The 15,674-nt window shown below is 33.1% G+C and overlaps 1 protein-coding gene across 1 annotated transcript; it reads right to left on the minus strand.

Annotated features, from left to right (window-relative positions):
• Nucleotides 1–4,975: 4,975 nt before the first annotated feature.
• On the minus strand, nt 4,976–15,311 carry LOC126777514 (G protein-activated inward rectifier potassium channel 3-like). The gene is made up of 9 exons (XM_050500540.1): nt 14,503–15,311; nt 11,042–11,168; nt 9,471–9,659; nt 9,089–9,160; nt 8,725–8,832; nt 7,392–7,498; nt 6,088–6,240; nt 5,673–5,792; nt 4,976–5,356 (listed from the first exon to the last, which is right to left on the minus strand). The coding sequence occupies exons 1-9, from the start codon at nt 15,036–15,038 to the stop codon at nt 4,996–4,998; spliced, it is 1,773 nt and encodes a 590-aa protein (XP_050356497.1). The 5' UTR covers nt 15,039–15,311; the 3' UTR covers nt 4,976–4,995.
• Between the last annotated feature and the right edge of the window lie 363 nt (nt 15,312–15,674).

A 15,674-nucleotide genomic window follows, 5' to 3' on the forward strand; every position in this document is an offset into this window, starting at 1 on the left:
TCCAATTGGTGCCCGCCACCTTCTTAAGGTCGTCGGTCCACCTGGCTGGAGGGCGCCCTACGCTGCGCTTGCCGATTCGCGGTCTCCACTCTAGGACTCGTCTGCTCCAACGGCCATCGGTCCTACGACATACGTGACCAGCCCACTGCCACTTCATCCTGCTAATTTTGCAAGCTATGTCGGTGACTCCGGTTCTTTTCCGGATAATCTCATTTCTGATCTTATCCTTCAAAGATACTCCGAGCATAGCTCGCTCCATAGCACGCTAAGCGACTTTGAATTTGTGGACTAGTCCCGCAGTTAGTGTTCACGTTTTTCTAATTTTTTTAATTTTTTCTAATTGTTTTTATATTAATATCAATTGTTTTGTTTTTTATAAATCATTAATCCATCTACACTAATTATAATGCCAACATATAACTGGAAGTAACCAATTAGACCATCTTGTTGAAATAAATATATAATTTCAATTCAAAAAAGCATTTTCGAAAGCAAGCTTTTGTTGAATCCATAATCTGTTGTGCGCAAAATTTCAGCACGATTGGTTACCATCATCATCATAATCATTAGCCAATCGTAGTCCATAGCTGGACACAGGTATCTCCCACGTTGGATCAAAGCTCTCGGTTCCACCTTCTTCAAGTCATACTTATGTGTATAAGCTTACAATTATAAGCTTTACACTTGTAGACTTAAATATTTAACAATCTTTATTACCAGTGAAATAGAGATGGTACCTTGGAGCGATAGGGAACTAAACACAAAATAATCATTAAAATAAATATATACTTACATATATACGGACGAAAAGAGAACCTCTAACTTTTTTGAAGTCGGTTAAAAAGCTTCTGTGACGAAACTACGTTTATGGTTTTAGTTTTTTTTCTCCTTAACTTATGCTACATTACATTGCTTCTTGCCGAATTTCATGATTCTAGGTCAACGGGAAGTTTTGATTCCCTTACTATTGTTAAAATATGAATTTTTTCACTGCTGAAAATGGGTTTTTATACGGACAGTGGACGACGTGACTCTCTACGGGTTCCGTTTTTACTTTCGAGGTACGGAACCCTAACAAACGTAAACATTTCTGTTGTGAACATGTAGTGAGCGTGTATTAATAGATTTTATCGAAATATAATATTCATTAAATGTTTACCTAGAACTACTTTGAGGTTAATTTTAATCATCTAATATGCGCGTTCTACTTTACATAATTAGTTACGACTTTGTTTTGATCGGTTCATTGAACTCGAAGCCATTACGTTTGTCGAGTGCTTATGTTCAACGTCAGAGCTAAGATAGCCTAGTGGTTGGAATACATGAATGTTAACCAAATATTGCAGGTTCAAATATTTAGGTATGTGCTTAATTTGTGATCATTCATTTCGTGCTCGGCGGTAAAAAAAAGCCGTGAGACAACTTTACGTGTCGGATGAAAGTGTAGGCATGTGTATATATAAAGCATTGATGTTTTCCTTTACCGCCGAGTACGAGTCTAATTATAATAAGCACAAACGTAGTACTCGAAAGTTTGAACCCGCAATCTTCGGTTAAGCCTTTTGCGTAAAGGATATCTATATATTCTAAAATCATAAATGCGAAAATGAGAGAGAGTTATCTATTTGTTTGTTACACTTTCACGTCTTAAGTATTTATATATTATCATGAAATTTCATACACATTGTTAGGGGCATAACAAAGAGCAAGGGTTTCACGCGGGATAATGCGCGATCGGATTCGAGTAGTAATATATGAATGTAATTGTATATCATTACTGGACATTACTTACGTATATACTCTCTCATTTTGATTAATGTATGTATTGAAAGCATAAAACCTGCCCTACACCTCACACTAGGGTAAGCCGGCGCCAAGTAGTACAATATAAAATAACCTATACCTATTAAAATAAGTTAAAAAGAAATTGTATTGATTGAAGATATATATTAGAGCCGGTTGGTGTGGTTGGTAGATACTTGCCTTACACGCCGAAGGTTGTGGGTTCGATTCCCACCCAGGACAGACATTTGTGTGCATGAACATGTCTGTTTGTCCTGAGTGGGTGTAATTATCTGTATAAGTATGTATTTACAAAAGAAAAGTAGTATATATAGTATATCAGTTGTCTGGTTTCCATAGCACAAGATCTGTACAAGCTTAATTTGGGATCAGATGGCCGTGTGTGAAAAATGTCCCAGGATATTATTATTATATTATTATTATTATTATTATATTATTATTAATTATATTTTATATGCATAACTCAACTTTCATAAGATATATAAAAAAATAATTGTAAATCACATGTCAAGGTAATTTGTCTTATTTTTTGTACACTCATTGCGGAAAGATTTTCAAGAAATATACGGTTTATGGTATATGATGATGGTACGGTAGATGTTTGTTGTATAGATAGGGCGTTTATACCTAACTGTATATGCCTGTTATTGATGTGCAAGTTGCAGGCTCGATACTAAGCCCTCGTGCAATTGTCATCTTGACTCCTACGTGTAAACTTTACGCTTAAAACAAATTCTGATAGGTTTTTTTCAAAAATACTTCAAGGTCTTCCGGTTTGGAATGTGGATTCTACCGAGAAAGACCTGCAAGAAACTCGGTAATTATTCCATCGCCGTTTTTAGGGGAAACGCAAAATCCTGATTTAAAGACATGTTAAAGTAAATACGTCTCATTTTAGGGTCAATTGATACTTCGTTGTTGCTGATTATAAAAAATAATAATTTTGTTTTCCCAATTAAGCTCGTACAGAACTTATTTGGATTTAAGAGCGGACATTTAAAGAACTATTTCGGAATTTGATAGCCGTCCTTTACACGGATCAGTGTGTCTACGGGATCGTTTCGACATAAAGCATTCAAAGAACTCTCCTTAGACCGACCTCCCGGGCTGTTCCTGCGCATGCGCATGCGAGTGAATACCGACTTCCTAGGTAGTGCTCGTAATCCATCCAGCCGAGCTCGCATCATGAGGGATTCCAGTAGGTGACTGATCTACGCCTAAGCGTTGGCTCTCTATGTCAAGCTACAACATCATAAGTTAGAAAGAATAATAACACTATTATCTTATAACGTACATTCTCCAATCTGTGTAATATAATTATTGAATAAAAGAAAGTATTAAGAACAAGTCGAGTTTAATATCAAACCTTGAATACGAGTTATTTATACCCCTTTTATTAATGTATCTTTTGTAACTTGCAGCTTGAGCATCTCTTATTTTTTTAATTATTGCGATCATATTTTTCCTGATATTTTATGCATATGATCTTTAGTTTTGTTGATGGTTTATTTCTTGGTAGTAGTTTGTAAAGAGCTGGTAAACATTACTCAAGTTTTTCTCGGTAGATAGAGAGATAGCCTCGAGGCGAATGGGGGCTGCTTAGTCCGGAAAAACGTCGGTAGTATCTGATTTTGATAGAGAGGGTAACGTTTGATTGCCACCCGAATTACATAACCAGAAATAGTGTAAATATCTTGGTGCTAAGATCCATTGTTCATTTCGCGATTCATTCATTTTCATCATTCATTCGTTCATTTGTCGTGTAATTCGTGCAAGGAGGAGTCGACGATATTTACATATTTAAAAATAACCACCACGATAACATTTAAGCTATATTCCATGGTCATACAGATTCAGTTCCGCTATCACTTAACTACATATGTACATATAAATATATACATTTTAAATTTACATGGTTTATTACCTTAACAGTACCTTTCTCTCTCAACCGATTTTCGTTTTTTGTTGTCGGAGGCTATTGATAAGATTTGGTATTATAATAAAAATAAATTTAGGAATAAGAGAAGATTAAATTAGAATTTCGAACACTAATCCTAAGGACTGATAAGGTCACAACATTGTTCAAGACTGTCAATGACAATTATACTCGACGGCATAGAGTCAGTATCTCGTTTGTGGCGCAATATATACGGTTCTACAAGAGGATCCCGCTAAACGTATAAATGCTTCTATTGCTAAATTTAAAAAAGTTGTAAAGAGACGCTTGTGTTCAAAAGTTTAGTATAAAATTAGTGAGCTTATGCATGATTAATCAACAGCCTTTCGTAGTCCACTGCTGAATATAGGCCTCTCCCGAGGTGCGCCAAAGCTCCCGGTCCTAAAATGAACCGGTGATTGTTCGCACGCCCTGCCCTGCCGATACCGTGACCACTACCTTGGTCGGGCCTAGCGGGCTTACCGGTAACGGGGGGCCTTTTCTTAAGCGCATCTACCACCTCGGAGGGTTTGCCCATACTCGCCGCGCTGGGCAGGCGTGTTGGCGAGCGCAGTAGGGGTTAGGTTGTTTATGGGTGGGACGCTGCTGCCCATCCCCCCTTTTCCCTGTCCCTTAGTCGCCTTTTAAAACACCACCATCCACGGGATGAGATTGGGGGAGTGCAATTCTAAGCTGGCACTCCACGGCGCATTATGCATGATGCACCTTGGGAATGAAACGATCGCTTCCTGGCTATACATTTTTATAATAGAATTTTGTAAACAGTTAATTGTCAACTTTTGATTTGATTTGACTGTATAATTTTGCCAAATGATTAAATAAGTGTTCTATCGAGTTAAAAGATCAATGAAAAACTACGTAGCTTTAAAACTTCAAGATTTAGTGGTTTCATTACATCCTTAGTACCGTCCACGGTACATGAGAAAATGTATATACATGTATTTGAGAAAATCTTTGTATATAAAATTCCAGAATCTTTGTATATAAAATTCCAGTGTATTGTATTAGTTATTCCTCTCCTAAATGGCTTGACCGATATTGATGATTTTTGTATGTATGTGGTGATATTGAACGCTTTTTACTTAAAACGAATTATAACAGTTTTTTAGTGGCTCACTGACCTTTCTTAACGAATATTATATATAAATTCCAAGATATAATTCCGACTAAACGAAGAAAATAAAATTCTAGCTCCTCGAAATAAATATTTAATTATAATACAACTTTTATCCTGTTTATAATTCAACCGCTTTCGCTGAAGTTATAATATGTACTCCGTGATCCTGCATATAATTCTCTGGTCGGAATTTTCTAAAATGCCATCCAAAACTTCTTTGCGTACCCGTTCTGCTAAAAGAAGGCGAGGAAGGTAAGGATTCAGGAGCTGGAGAGAGATTTGATGAATCTTCCTGACTAAGAGATAAGTTGGTAGGAGATAGAGACGTGACAGTGGGTGTTGATAGCAACTGTTGAGATGATTTTATGTTTTCCTCGAATTCTTTCAAGCGACTAGCGCTGCATAGCGGCGTTTCCACTTGTTCGACGGTGTTCAGGTTGTCCACATCGATGATATATGCTTCATCTTTTTTGGAGTACCTAAAAAATGGAAAATTCTTACAGAAAACTTTAATATAAGAGTACTGTGAAATATGTCAATATTGACTATGACAATATTAGTTTTGTACGTATCTATAAATCGAAAGCTTGGAATTCCATTACGACTCTCCATTGGCGGTTGGTATAAAGTATGTACGAAAGTTCTATCTATATAATATGAAATCTGATTTCCTTTCATTGTATTTATTCACCGATATGCAAGAGATTAATTTGTAAAACAAAAACTAAGCTATAAGTTTTTCTTAAAAATCCTTAATTATTTTCATATTAAGGTCTTTTGAATATAATAGCTTACTTCAAAACATTCTTGAATCTGTATCCCCAAATGATTTCCTTCGAGAGATACGACGTCCTACTCTGCGTCATTGTACCCATATTTTTAGATGACCCCGTCAGACATACCACTATTTCAAACCTGTGTAAAAATAAAACAATATTATATTCTAATATTATAAAAAAATCCTATTTAATCAAAATAAATTTAAAAAGAAATAAAATAATTTAGAAAAAAGGTATATAGTATGAAAAAAATTAAAAAGGAAAATACATAGAGAGATTATAAAACTAAAAAAGTTTAGTACAATATATGTTCCTAAGATGTAAGTGGTACAAGATCAACAAACAAATTAATCGCTTGAAACATTAGTGATGGTGTTCTAGTCTCTTTGCCATATCACAAATAAGATACTCAGAAATATATATATTGGTACCTGTAGTCCATCATATCCTGAGCTGTGAAGTCGTAGAGAGGACTCTGCGCGTCAATCACATGAACTACAGTGATCGGCCATAACAGGAAAGCGCGCGCCTCCTTCAGTTCGAGCTGATGAATGTAGTTTTGTACTGTTTCACCTTCTAACGTCCTGAAATAATGCTCGTTAATTAGTTTTTTATACATAAGTAAATATTAGGATTACCAACATGACATACAGTAACAGTAACAGCCTGTTGATGTCCCACTGCTGGGCTAAGGCCTTCTCTCCTTTTTGAGGAGAAGGTTTGGAGCTTATTCCACCACGCTGCTCCAATGCGGATTGGTAGTATACACATGTAGCATAATTTCAATGAAATTAGACACATGTAAGTTTCCTCACGATGTTTTCCTTCACCGTCAAGCACGAGATGAATTATAAATACAAATTAAGCACATAAAAATTCATTGGTGCTTGCCCGGGTTTGAACCCACGATCATTGGTTAAGATTCACGCGTTCTAACCACTAGGTTATGGTACAGTAATATTTTGAAATTAATAGTATACGAAAAAGGTCTAAGGGTAAAACTAGCCTTACTTACAGGTAACTACGACATGAAAAAGACACTAGCATTATATATTAAATAATATATCTTTTTAATAAATTATAAAAAATAATTATTATAAAAAGTAATGTGTTATTTTATATTATAATCAGCGTATTCAACCAACCAATAAACATCGTCTTTAAATTTATGAAATTAAATCGATTTAATTGAAGTATTTTTTCCTTCTTTTTTCTAGCGTGTATGTAACATACTTGAACGCAGTATTTCATATTTAAAACTATAATCTGTTTTATGATATTTTATATTTATATCAGATTATATCGTTGAAGTAAAAATCTTTTTTTATTAATCTTCTTCCAATCCGTTACACTTGATTATTGTTAAAAATCTATCACGAACTAGCTAAGACCTGATACAAGCGTAAGAAAGAAACTAAGCGAGGATTTATTTTCTAAGTGATAATTTGGTCTACACTAAAGTGAATAATATATGCTATTATTATTGCAGGTGTTTCAAAAAACATCTGATTATATTTTAGAGTTTTAAAGGTCGATGGGATAAAAATTATTCATATAAATCAGGTAATTTCAGCTTCAATACATAAAGATAAACAGTCATGTCATTGCAATTACAGGCATAACTTGACAAATTCATGAGGTGAGGATGATAAATTCAATAACTGTGATTTTATTCATTTCTGTGCCTCCTAAAATCAATAAAAAACTAACAATACAGCTATTTTATTTTATGTACCTGATTGGTTTCAACATGTACGCAGTGATAGTACCCCCAATCAAATGAAGGTTCAGTAGATCCCACACCCTGAACTGAAGGCATAGCTCGCCATCACGGAGACACACCTGTCAGAAAAGTGAAAGTGCCATGATCATTACGATTATTGAATATATATTATAATAGAAGAAAATTAGTAACTACTTGTTTTTTTTTTAATTTCTGCAAACAAAATAAAAATAAAAACCAAATTTATGGAAAAGTATATTTATAAGCATTTATCTCAACCCGTATGTATGTTTAGGTTATTGCTTATGTAATACATATATAACAGTGTTATTATTTCAATAACAAATGGTTTCACGGAAAAATGTTCATAGCATGGGTGCCTTATTTTTTATTTAAAAAATTATACTTGAATACACAATGCGGTGGTAACTTATCATCATAGTAGTTGAAAAACAGTTCCCTAATATTTAACAAAAAACTTCTGCAAATATATGATTTTATAAAAGATGATAATTGATTGACACACATTTCGCAAATATTTTACTTAACAAATGTATTGAATGTCATAATCTAATTTATATAATTTTTATGTTTATTTCTTATCATAAGACTACAAGAAAAACCCAGAAGATGCCTTTTCACTCTAGCCCTTAAACAAGTTTGTATTGATCGCGATACACAGACGCAGGAAGTGTTCCACGCCTTGGCTGTTTGCATCAGAAATTACGAAGTAAAGTGGTCGCTTTGTGCGAATAAATGGGCTGTCAGAGTATCTGGAGTCCTCAGCGCTCAACGTCTTGATTATTTTAACATCAGAATATCCGTATTCTGATGTTAAAATAATCAAGACATAAGCTAATAATGTGTTTACTTGTTGTTTGTTTTTATATAAAAGACTAGCTAACTTATTTTGTTTAATTTTTCATGACACAGATAACGAATAAAATAAAACCTGATGGTAAATGGTCGCCACCGCCCATAGACAGGCGTTGTAAGAAATATTAACTTTTTCTTACATTGCTCATGCGTCGCCAAACTTGGGAACTAAGATGTTATGTTTCGTACCTGTTACATTGGCTCACTCACCCTTTAAATCAGAACACAACAATACTAATAAGTGTTGCTGTTTGGCGATAGAATATCTAATGAAAAAGTGATACCTACCCAGACGACGTTGCACAAAGCCGTCAGGGCTTTCGCAAGTGTAGAATAATAGTATATTTAATTTTTCCGACTGTCCGAAGTTTCATCACAATCTGATGAATGTTTTAAAAACGCATAGAGTAAAAAATACATGAATTCGTTTTTATTTGTATAAATTGTCAAACTATGAATTGATACTTACAGTGGCTTTCTTGCTGAAACCAACAGATGACACATGTTTATTTGGTCTCACTAGCTTCGTAAACAGCAAACTGGATAGACCCCCTGATAGAGCTGTTCCTGCTACGATCTGTGTACCGCACATTTTTCGTCACAGATTAGGTGGTTAATTATCAATTTAAGAACACAACAATAACATGAATAATAAAAAGTATTGTTATCCTGGGCCTGATGTGATTTTAGTACCGACCTAGGCCGATAAGTTTTAAAATGCTTATTTCTATCAAGAACTAAACAAATAAAATACAGTTTATAGATAAAAATAAATAATAATTATCATTATTAAAAATTCAGATAATTAAAATATTATCTAGAATAATACATACCTCTAAAACCATAACAATGATGGCTTCAGGACATTCTTCATTTGGATATCTCACACCGTAACCGATGGTCATCTAAAACCATACGATAGTTACTAAAGCATGGGATTTTTATTTATATTATTATATAATTAGAATATTTTTAGAGTATTTATTTTGGAGTATGATAGAATATTAACCGATATGATGACCATGATGATTGTTTTTTTCTATAGAAATGGACTCTATTTATTACATTGCCTATGCGGAATATTATTATATATTATTGCGAAAAAAATTATTTCGAAGAAGCATTAGTCTTAGTGAAAATGATAACAATTTAAACGGCAAGAAAAAAGAGAAGAAATAACAATAAATTAAGAATTATATCGTAATTTCTATCTACCTGGGTTTCCACAGACATCATAAGGAAACCAGCGAAAGAAGAGGTTCCTGTAACGCAGTGTTCCTTCCCATCTCCTATGTCATCTTGATAAGAAGATGCCACCGCATACCAGATACCAGCGAAGATGAACCAAAAGATGAAATAAGTGCAGATCATCATTAAGATTATGCAACGCCATTTGCTGTTGATCTGAAAATATTTATAATTTCAGCAACTATTCTCAACTCTGAATATGTTAAAAATATCTTAATAATTAATTAAGACCAAGGTGACCAAACAGAGACACTCTCTTTAATTTTTCTGCTACCATGTATGTAAAATTAAAAGTTTGAGCGTATTTTAAACAATAATTTTCTTCTTACAATAACAATATGAAAATATATTTCTAGCATCGGTTTCACACATGCAACGGGGCCAATCAAAAACAAAATTAAAAACGATGACCCGAAGAACTTTTACAAAACTGATTCAATAAAAACTTTACAACTTTTAATTTCAACTTTCAACTTTTATTTATATTAAAAACATAAAAAATATATTTAAATATTTTCAATATCTTATCAGTATTTTTTGGAGCCGGTTAGACTAAGCAAGGCTAAGCAAGGCTAAGCGAATCTGTTTAGATATGACAATGACTCCAAACGTTGCTGATTAACTGATGTAATCAAGTACAGTTATATAGGATTTAGTTTTCAGTTTAATGGAAAGTTATTTGAAGTAAGTTCCTAATTTCAAGTTGGTAATCGAGTCAATTTATTTACTAAGGATTTTATACACGTCATATATGATTCACGTGTTTTATTTTAGACGCGTATAAAATGTCAGCGAAAATACAAATAAAGAGGACGGATAGCGTCTTCACTTTTCACTAGTTCGGTTACAAAATGTTCAATCAATTCTGATCGAATCATCACAACGTTTACTCAAATACGTTTTATGTTACTCGATAAATTTGTTTTACATTTTAGAATTGTTGCAATATGAAGTTGCTTTTACAGAATCTTGTTATTGTTCACAACACAGCGTGTCTAGAGATTAAATACCATTAGCAGCAAATTTTAAAATACCTTTATTTAGTATGACTATCTTAATTATTTGTGCAAAAACCATATAATAAAGTAAATTTTGTAAAATCTCAAGAATTTATCACTGTTGTTTGTTATTAGAAGAATATGTGTATGTATTTGTATATTATGCCGCGTCTAATGGCTATATATATTGCCGCAGATTCCGAGAAAAAGTTTTTGGGTTTTTTCAGTAGCAGCCCGGAGTCTGGAAGTTGTAAGTATGTACACTCACTTGCCTCGGTGCGCACGTAAAGCCGTTGGTCCTGCGCCTCAACTCTTTCCAGTCGTGTCAAATTGCCGTGCCATCGGATCATCGAATATGAGAGTGACGGATAAATAGTGAATCTGTGTTTGGGCAACCACATGCACACTATAATATGTTTTGCGCAGTTGGGTAGTATCTCTTGGCCAATGGGGCCAAAATCGGTCAGGTGTTCATCATCATGTTACATAACTGTCCAGTGGTAAGTTAATAATGAACAAAATCGCTATTTTTTTACTTACTACGGTGTTTACGATATCCCTCATGTATTTAAGGGACTTAGCGGGCACATTGCTTCTAACCGGTACATTCTCTTCTCCAGTCTTATAAACTACTCTTCTAGATCTAATTGGTCTGCCGTGTTGTCGTCTGCGAATAAAAATACAATCACGTCAAGTGGAATAGCTCGTCAAGCTTCGAAGCTTCTCCTCAAGAGAGATTTTTTTTGTTCAGCATTGGGAAATTTTCTGACAGTGTGTATATACTATTATAGTAATGTGTTTAAAAATGTGCCTTCTTTTGAAGCAGTTACTAGAAATTCCAATAAATGAAAATAGTTGTAAGGTGTTTAAATTTTAGTACATAAATAGATTCTGTATATGTTGCATAAAGCATCCATTTCTAGTTAATATTAATTTTAAAGAACAGCGTGGTTTAAGTTAAAAGTACCTTGGACCTAATACTGTGAGCGCTGTAAATACATTCTTCTTAGGGTCTTTTATAGAGATTTTTGATTATTGTGTCAAATAGGTGATTTTAACAATAAATTTTGCTTCAGGTTTCACTCCAGTGTTACAGTGTTACGCTGCTCTTTAATCCGTCTATTAAGTTAAATCCACATCAATAAATAATATTTATGTATAATAGTTTTGATTATAACTATTTCAATAGCATCGATAACTCAAAATGTGCTATTTATTCAAGCAAACTCATATAAACATTTAGATTCTACCGACAAGAAACTAAGTAGTAATTATTTCTTAAGTAAAGTACATAGACAACTATATATTACAAAATTCATGTCGTGTATATAAACCTTTTCGCCTGTGGTCGAATTGCGAGCGTAATAATTATTGAAAATTTTCGAAAAATTTAATTTTATACGAATTTTTATATTTCGAATATTTTTTTCCCTTTTTAACAAAAATGAAAAAGAAAATCGATTGAGAGAAAAAAAACCTGTTTTCTATGAATGAAACTCAATAGCATAAGACAGTCGCAAGTTCAATCCTATCATCGTACTCACTAATAACACAAGTTTTCACCCTTTTCATATATTTTTATTATCAACAATTATTATCAATTAATTCTGGTTTTGATTTCGTAGTCAATATGGAATAAAACTTTATATTTATTGATAAAATAATACAATAATATATATTATTATAAGTAAATATTAGTTTTGATAACAAGTTGGCAAATTGTTCCTTCAAAATATGTCTTATTTGGTTACATCTATCTTATCACATTTAACGATAAAATGATTTATCGAAATATGTACTATAGTATTGCGCAGAATTTCAATTTATAATTGATAAATATTTTTAAGTAAAATTTCCTTAAGCACTGGGCGGATGGCATGATGTGAGTAAAGTCTTAAGGCAGAAATTGCGTGCCACGTTTCTATATGTAACAATTTAAAATGAAACGTGTCTGACGTTTTGTTATTAAATTTAATGATTAAAAGAAGTCTACAAACCTTTGTACACGTATTTTTTATAAATTTACCGTAATGTTTTACTATTTTTTGTATGATACAGGTATGTGGACTGGCAAATGGGTCACCTGATCGTAAGTGGCTACCATCGCCTATAAACATTGGCACTATATGCGTCACCAATCTTGGGAAATTTCATGTCCCTTGCACCTGTAATTACTCTGGCTCACACACCCTTCAAATTAGAATACAAAAAACATTAAGTGTTGCCGTTATGGGGTAGAATATGTGATGGCAAGCACAAAGCCCTACCAAGTACCATCCAATTAAATATATTTTAAAGCAGATAACAATGATTCTATTTTATTGAAAAGGACCCTCCTTTTAGTAAAAATAAATTCAAAGAAAAATATCGATCCATTAGGATAGAATAGGAATGAAAAATTAATGATTTCGTCATTTGTTGTGTAATTAAAAAATAAAAAAAAATTAATAATAGTACTTGATATATTAGCCGATTATAAATATATTTTAGCGTATATATTATACTGCGGGGAATGGCTCTGTAAATGAGAGAAATCCATACATGAGATGTGCTTTTAGAAGCATGTTACCAAATTATATACAACATAAAAATATTCCAACATGATAATAACCTCTAAAAGTAAAAAAACTACGGTCATATTTGTCTAGCCTTGCTTTGTCTAACACCGATTAGGTTGTGTAAATATGTAAATATTTTTTTTTAATTTTACGAAGTCTGTATTTTTTATTCATTAATTGAATTTTATACCTAAGTCACAGAACTGGGCGGACAGAAGTGGGCGAAAAAAGGATAATGATGATGATAATTCAAAAGTTCCAGAATTTAGTCTTTACGAAATAATTATGTTCTATTTTATTTATGGCTCATTATTATAGTAACTAAGGCTATAGGACTTTTGAGCCTAGACTCAAATGCCGAATAGTGATAGTAAAATTTATCTCAACTATTATCACAGGCCAGAACATTGATACACTCATATGCGTCGAAAAACAAGTAAAAACTTTGGTCTCGCGTGCTAATCCTTGAGATTGACTGCGATGACTAAAATTCTATCAATATTTTATTATACTTATAAGTGATTCATAACAAATACGTATATCATATATTTGACGAGCCGCTTGGCGTGGTTGGTAGAACACTTGCCTTTCACGCCGAAGGTTGTGGGTTCGATTCCCACCCAGGACAGACATTTGTGTGCATGAACATGTCTGTTTGTCCTGAGTCTGGGTGTAATTATCTATATAAGTATGTATTTACAAAAAGAAAAGTAGTATATGTAGTATATCAGTTGTCTGGTTTCCATAGCACAAGCTTTGTACAAGCTTAATTTGGGATCAGATGGCCGTGTGTGAAAAATGTCCCAAGATATTATTATTATATTATCAAATGTAATAAAAATTTCAAAAAAAGTACTATCTGTATTCTTAGTTGTATTTCGATAAATGAGGCCGTATTACAGCTGGTCGTGTCAAGGTTTATTAACATCCGCTATTTTCGTATTTTATTGGAATAAAGGACTTCCAGGGGCCGTTAAATTTATCAGAGGAAACTTAAAAGAACGCAGTAACACATAATCGTTAGTAGTCGATACAGTAATTGACGACATCCTTGATGAAAAACTGTAATTCTATTACTTCTTGTAGATTATAGATGTGGTTTCAAAATTGTTTCTTGAAAATGTATATAAAAATATCAAAACCCGAGGAACATTGTTTTGTCTCTTTATATAACTCAATTGTCACGGCGATATGGATGTTTATGGACAGCTTAGCTTAAGCAGAATTTTTAGCGATTCTAAGCTTTGTACAGAACTCAGAGTTTTTTGATAATTAAACTAATTGAATGTAAATTTGGGACATAAATGAATGTAACATACTTTGTTTATATAATATATAGAATAAGTGTACCAAATGAAATTAAATATAAAATATGTTTAGAGATATTATAAATATGAAGGAGACTATTGATAATTTTATTAAGTTTTAAATGATCTTTCTTACCGAGATCGCTTGCCTTTCTTGCGTCTTTTGGTGTACGGGGTAGAATATCCATGAGCGGATGGTGCTCGTGTATCAGTATCATTGTAAATGCTAGCACTTTCGATCGTATCGTAAATATCAGTCGACACAACAGAATTGACGAGGGGTTGAGTGGATGCATCAGAAATATTCCTTTTTTCAGAACTTTTCGGACTTTCTGTCTCAACATCTATCGTCATCACAAGACCATCATCCGTGTGTTCATCTTCACTCGAATATTGCGTGTATCCTAATTCATCTTTACCTCCGGGATACACATTGTTATCATTATTTACAAAAGGAAAAGCGATTTCTCTACCTTCGACGTACGTTTGAGATATTCTGTAATGTTTTTTTATTTCTTCATTAGTGTATACTTCTGTGTTGACGATTCTTGGTATTTCAATTGATGATCTGCCAGATCCATTGCCGATCGCTTCAGAATAACTTAAGGACCTCTCCAAGGCTCGGCTTCTGCTTCCCCGACGTTCGTTTTCGTAGTTATTAATCATATTCATATTTTTAGTATGATTTAAAAGTATAAGATTTCCTGTATTTACAAGACTTAAATGCACTTGTGGAACTCTTTATTTATAAATCGATTACGTTTGATTACGCTAAGGGCTTAATCAAAGGATCATTTGCCGGTAACACTTCGAATACATTTTATTATTACGTATTATCACTATTACTCGTCACATTATTTACTTCATTGTTTTCTTCAAGTTTATTGTATTATTTACGAATATTTTTACTAACAAAAAACGAATGCGTATTTTCTAAAGGTTATGTTACAACTAATTCATGTTATCTACCTTCAAGATAACACAGCTTTATCCGAAACGAGATAAGAATATTTGTTGATAGTTGTCTTTCGATCAATACCCATGGCCTAGAATCTAAGTTTGCACAGACTTTACAAATACCCGCATTAACTATTTGCTTTGTTTCATGAATTCGAATTGTTACAATGACATAATATGTACATTGAAATTGATTTATCTTCAGTAAATGGTTTTAATTGGGGAGTTTTAAATTCTATTGTTCGATAATTATCAAGTTTGTCTAATTGCATTTGTAATAGACAAATGGGCCACGTGATGGAATATGGTCACCTTTCTCCGTATACGTTGGTGATATAAGATACATACAGC

Source organism: Nymphalis io, chromosome 23 (assembly GCF_905147045.1).
Source record: "Nymphalis io chromosome 23, ilAglIoxx1.1, whole genome shotgun sequence".
Taxonomy (NCBI): Eukaryota; Metazoa; Arthropoda; class Insecta; order Lepidoptera; family Nymphalidae; genus Nymphalis; species Nymphalis io.

Bases quoted from the DNA above. Each gene is read 5' to 3' on its own strand.
- LOC126777514 (XM_050500540.1), bottom strand. From the start codon at position 15,038: ATGAATATGATTAATAACTACGAAAACGAACGTCGGGGAAGCAGAAGC. The intron at 9,161-9,470 runs GTAGATAGAAAT...GTATGGTTTTAG, and splicing joins TGATGTCTGTGGAAACCCAG to ATGACCATCGGTTACGGTGT. The intron at 5,357-5,672 runs GTAAGCTATTAT...TCCATTTTTTAG, and splicing joins AGATTCAAGAATGTTTTGAA to GTACTCCAAAAAAGATGAAG.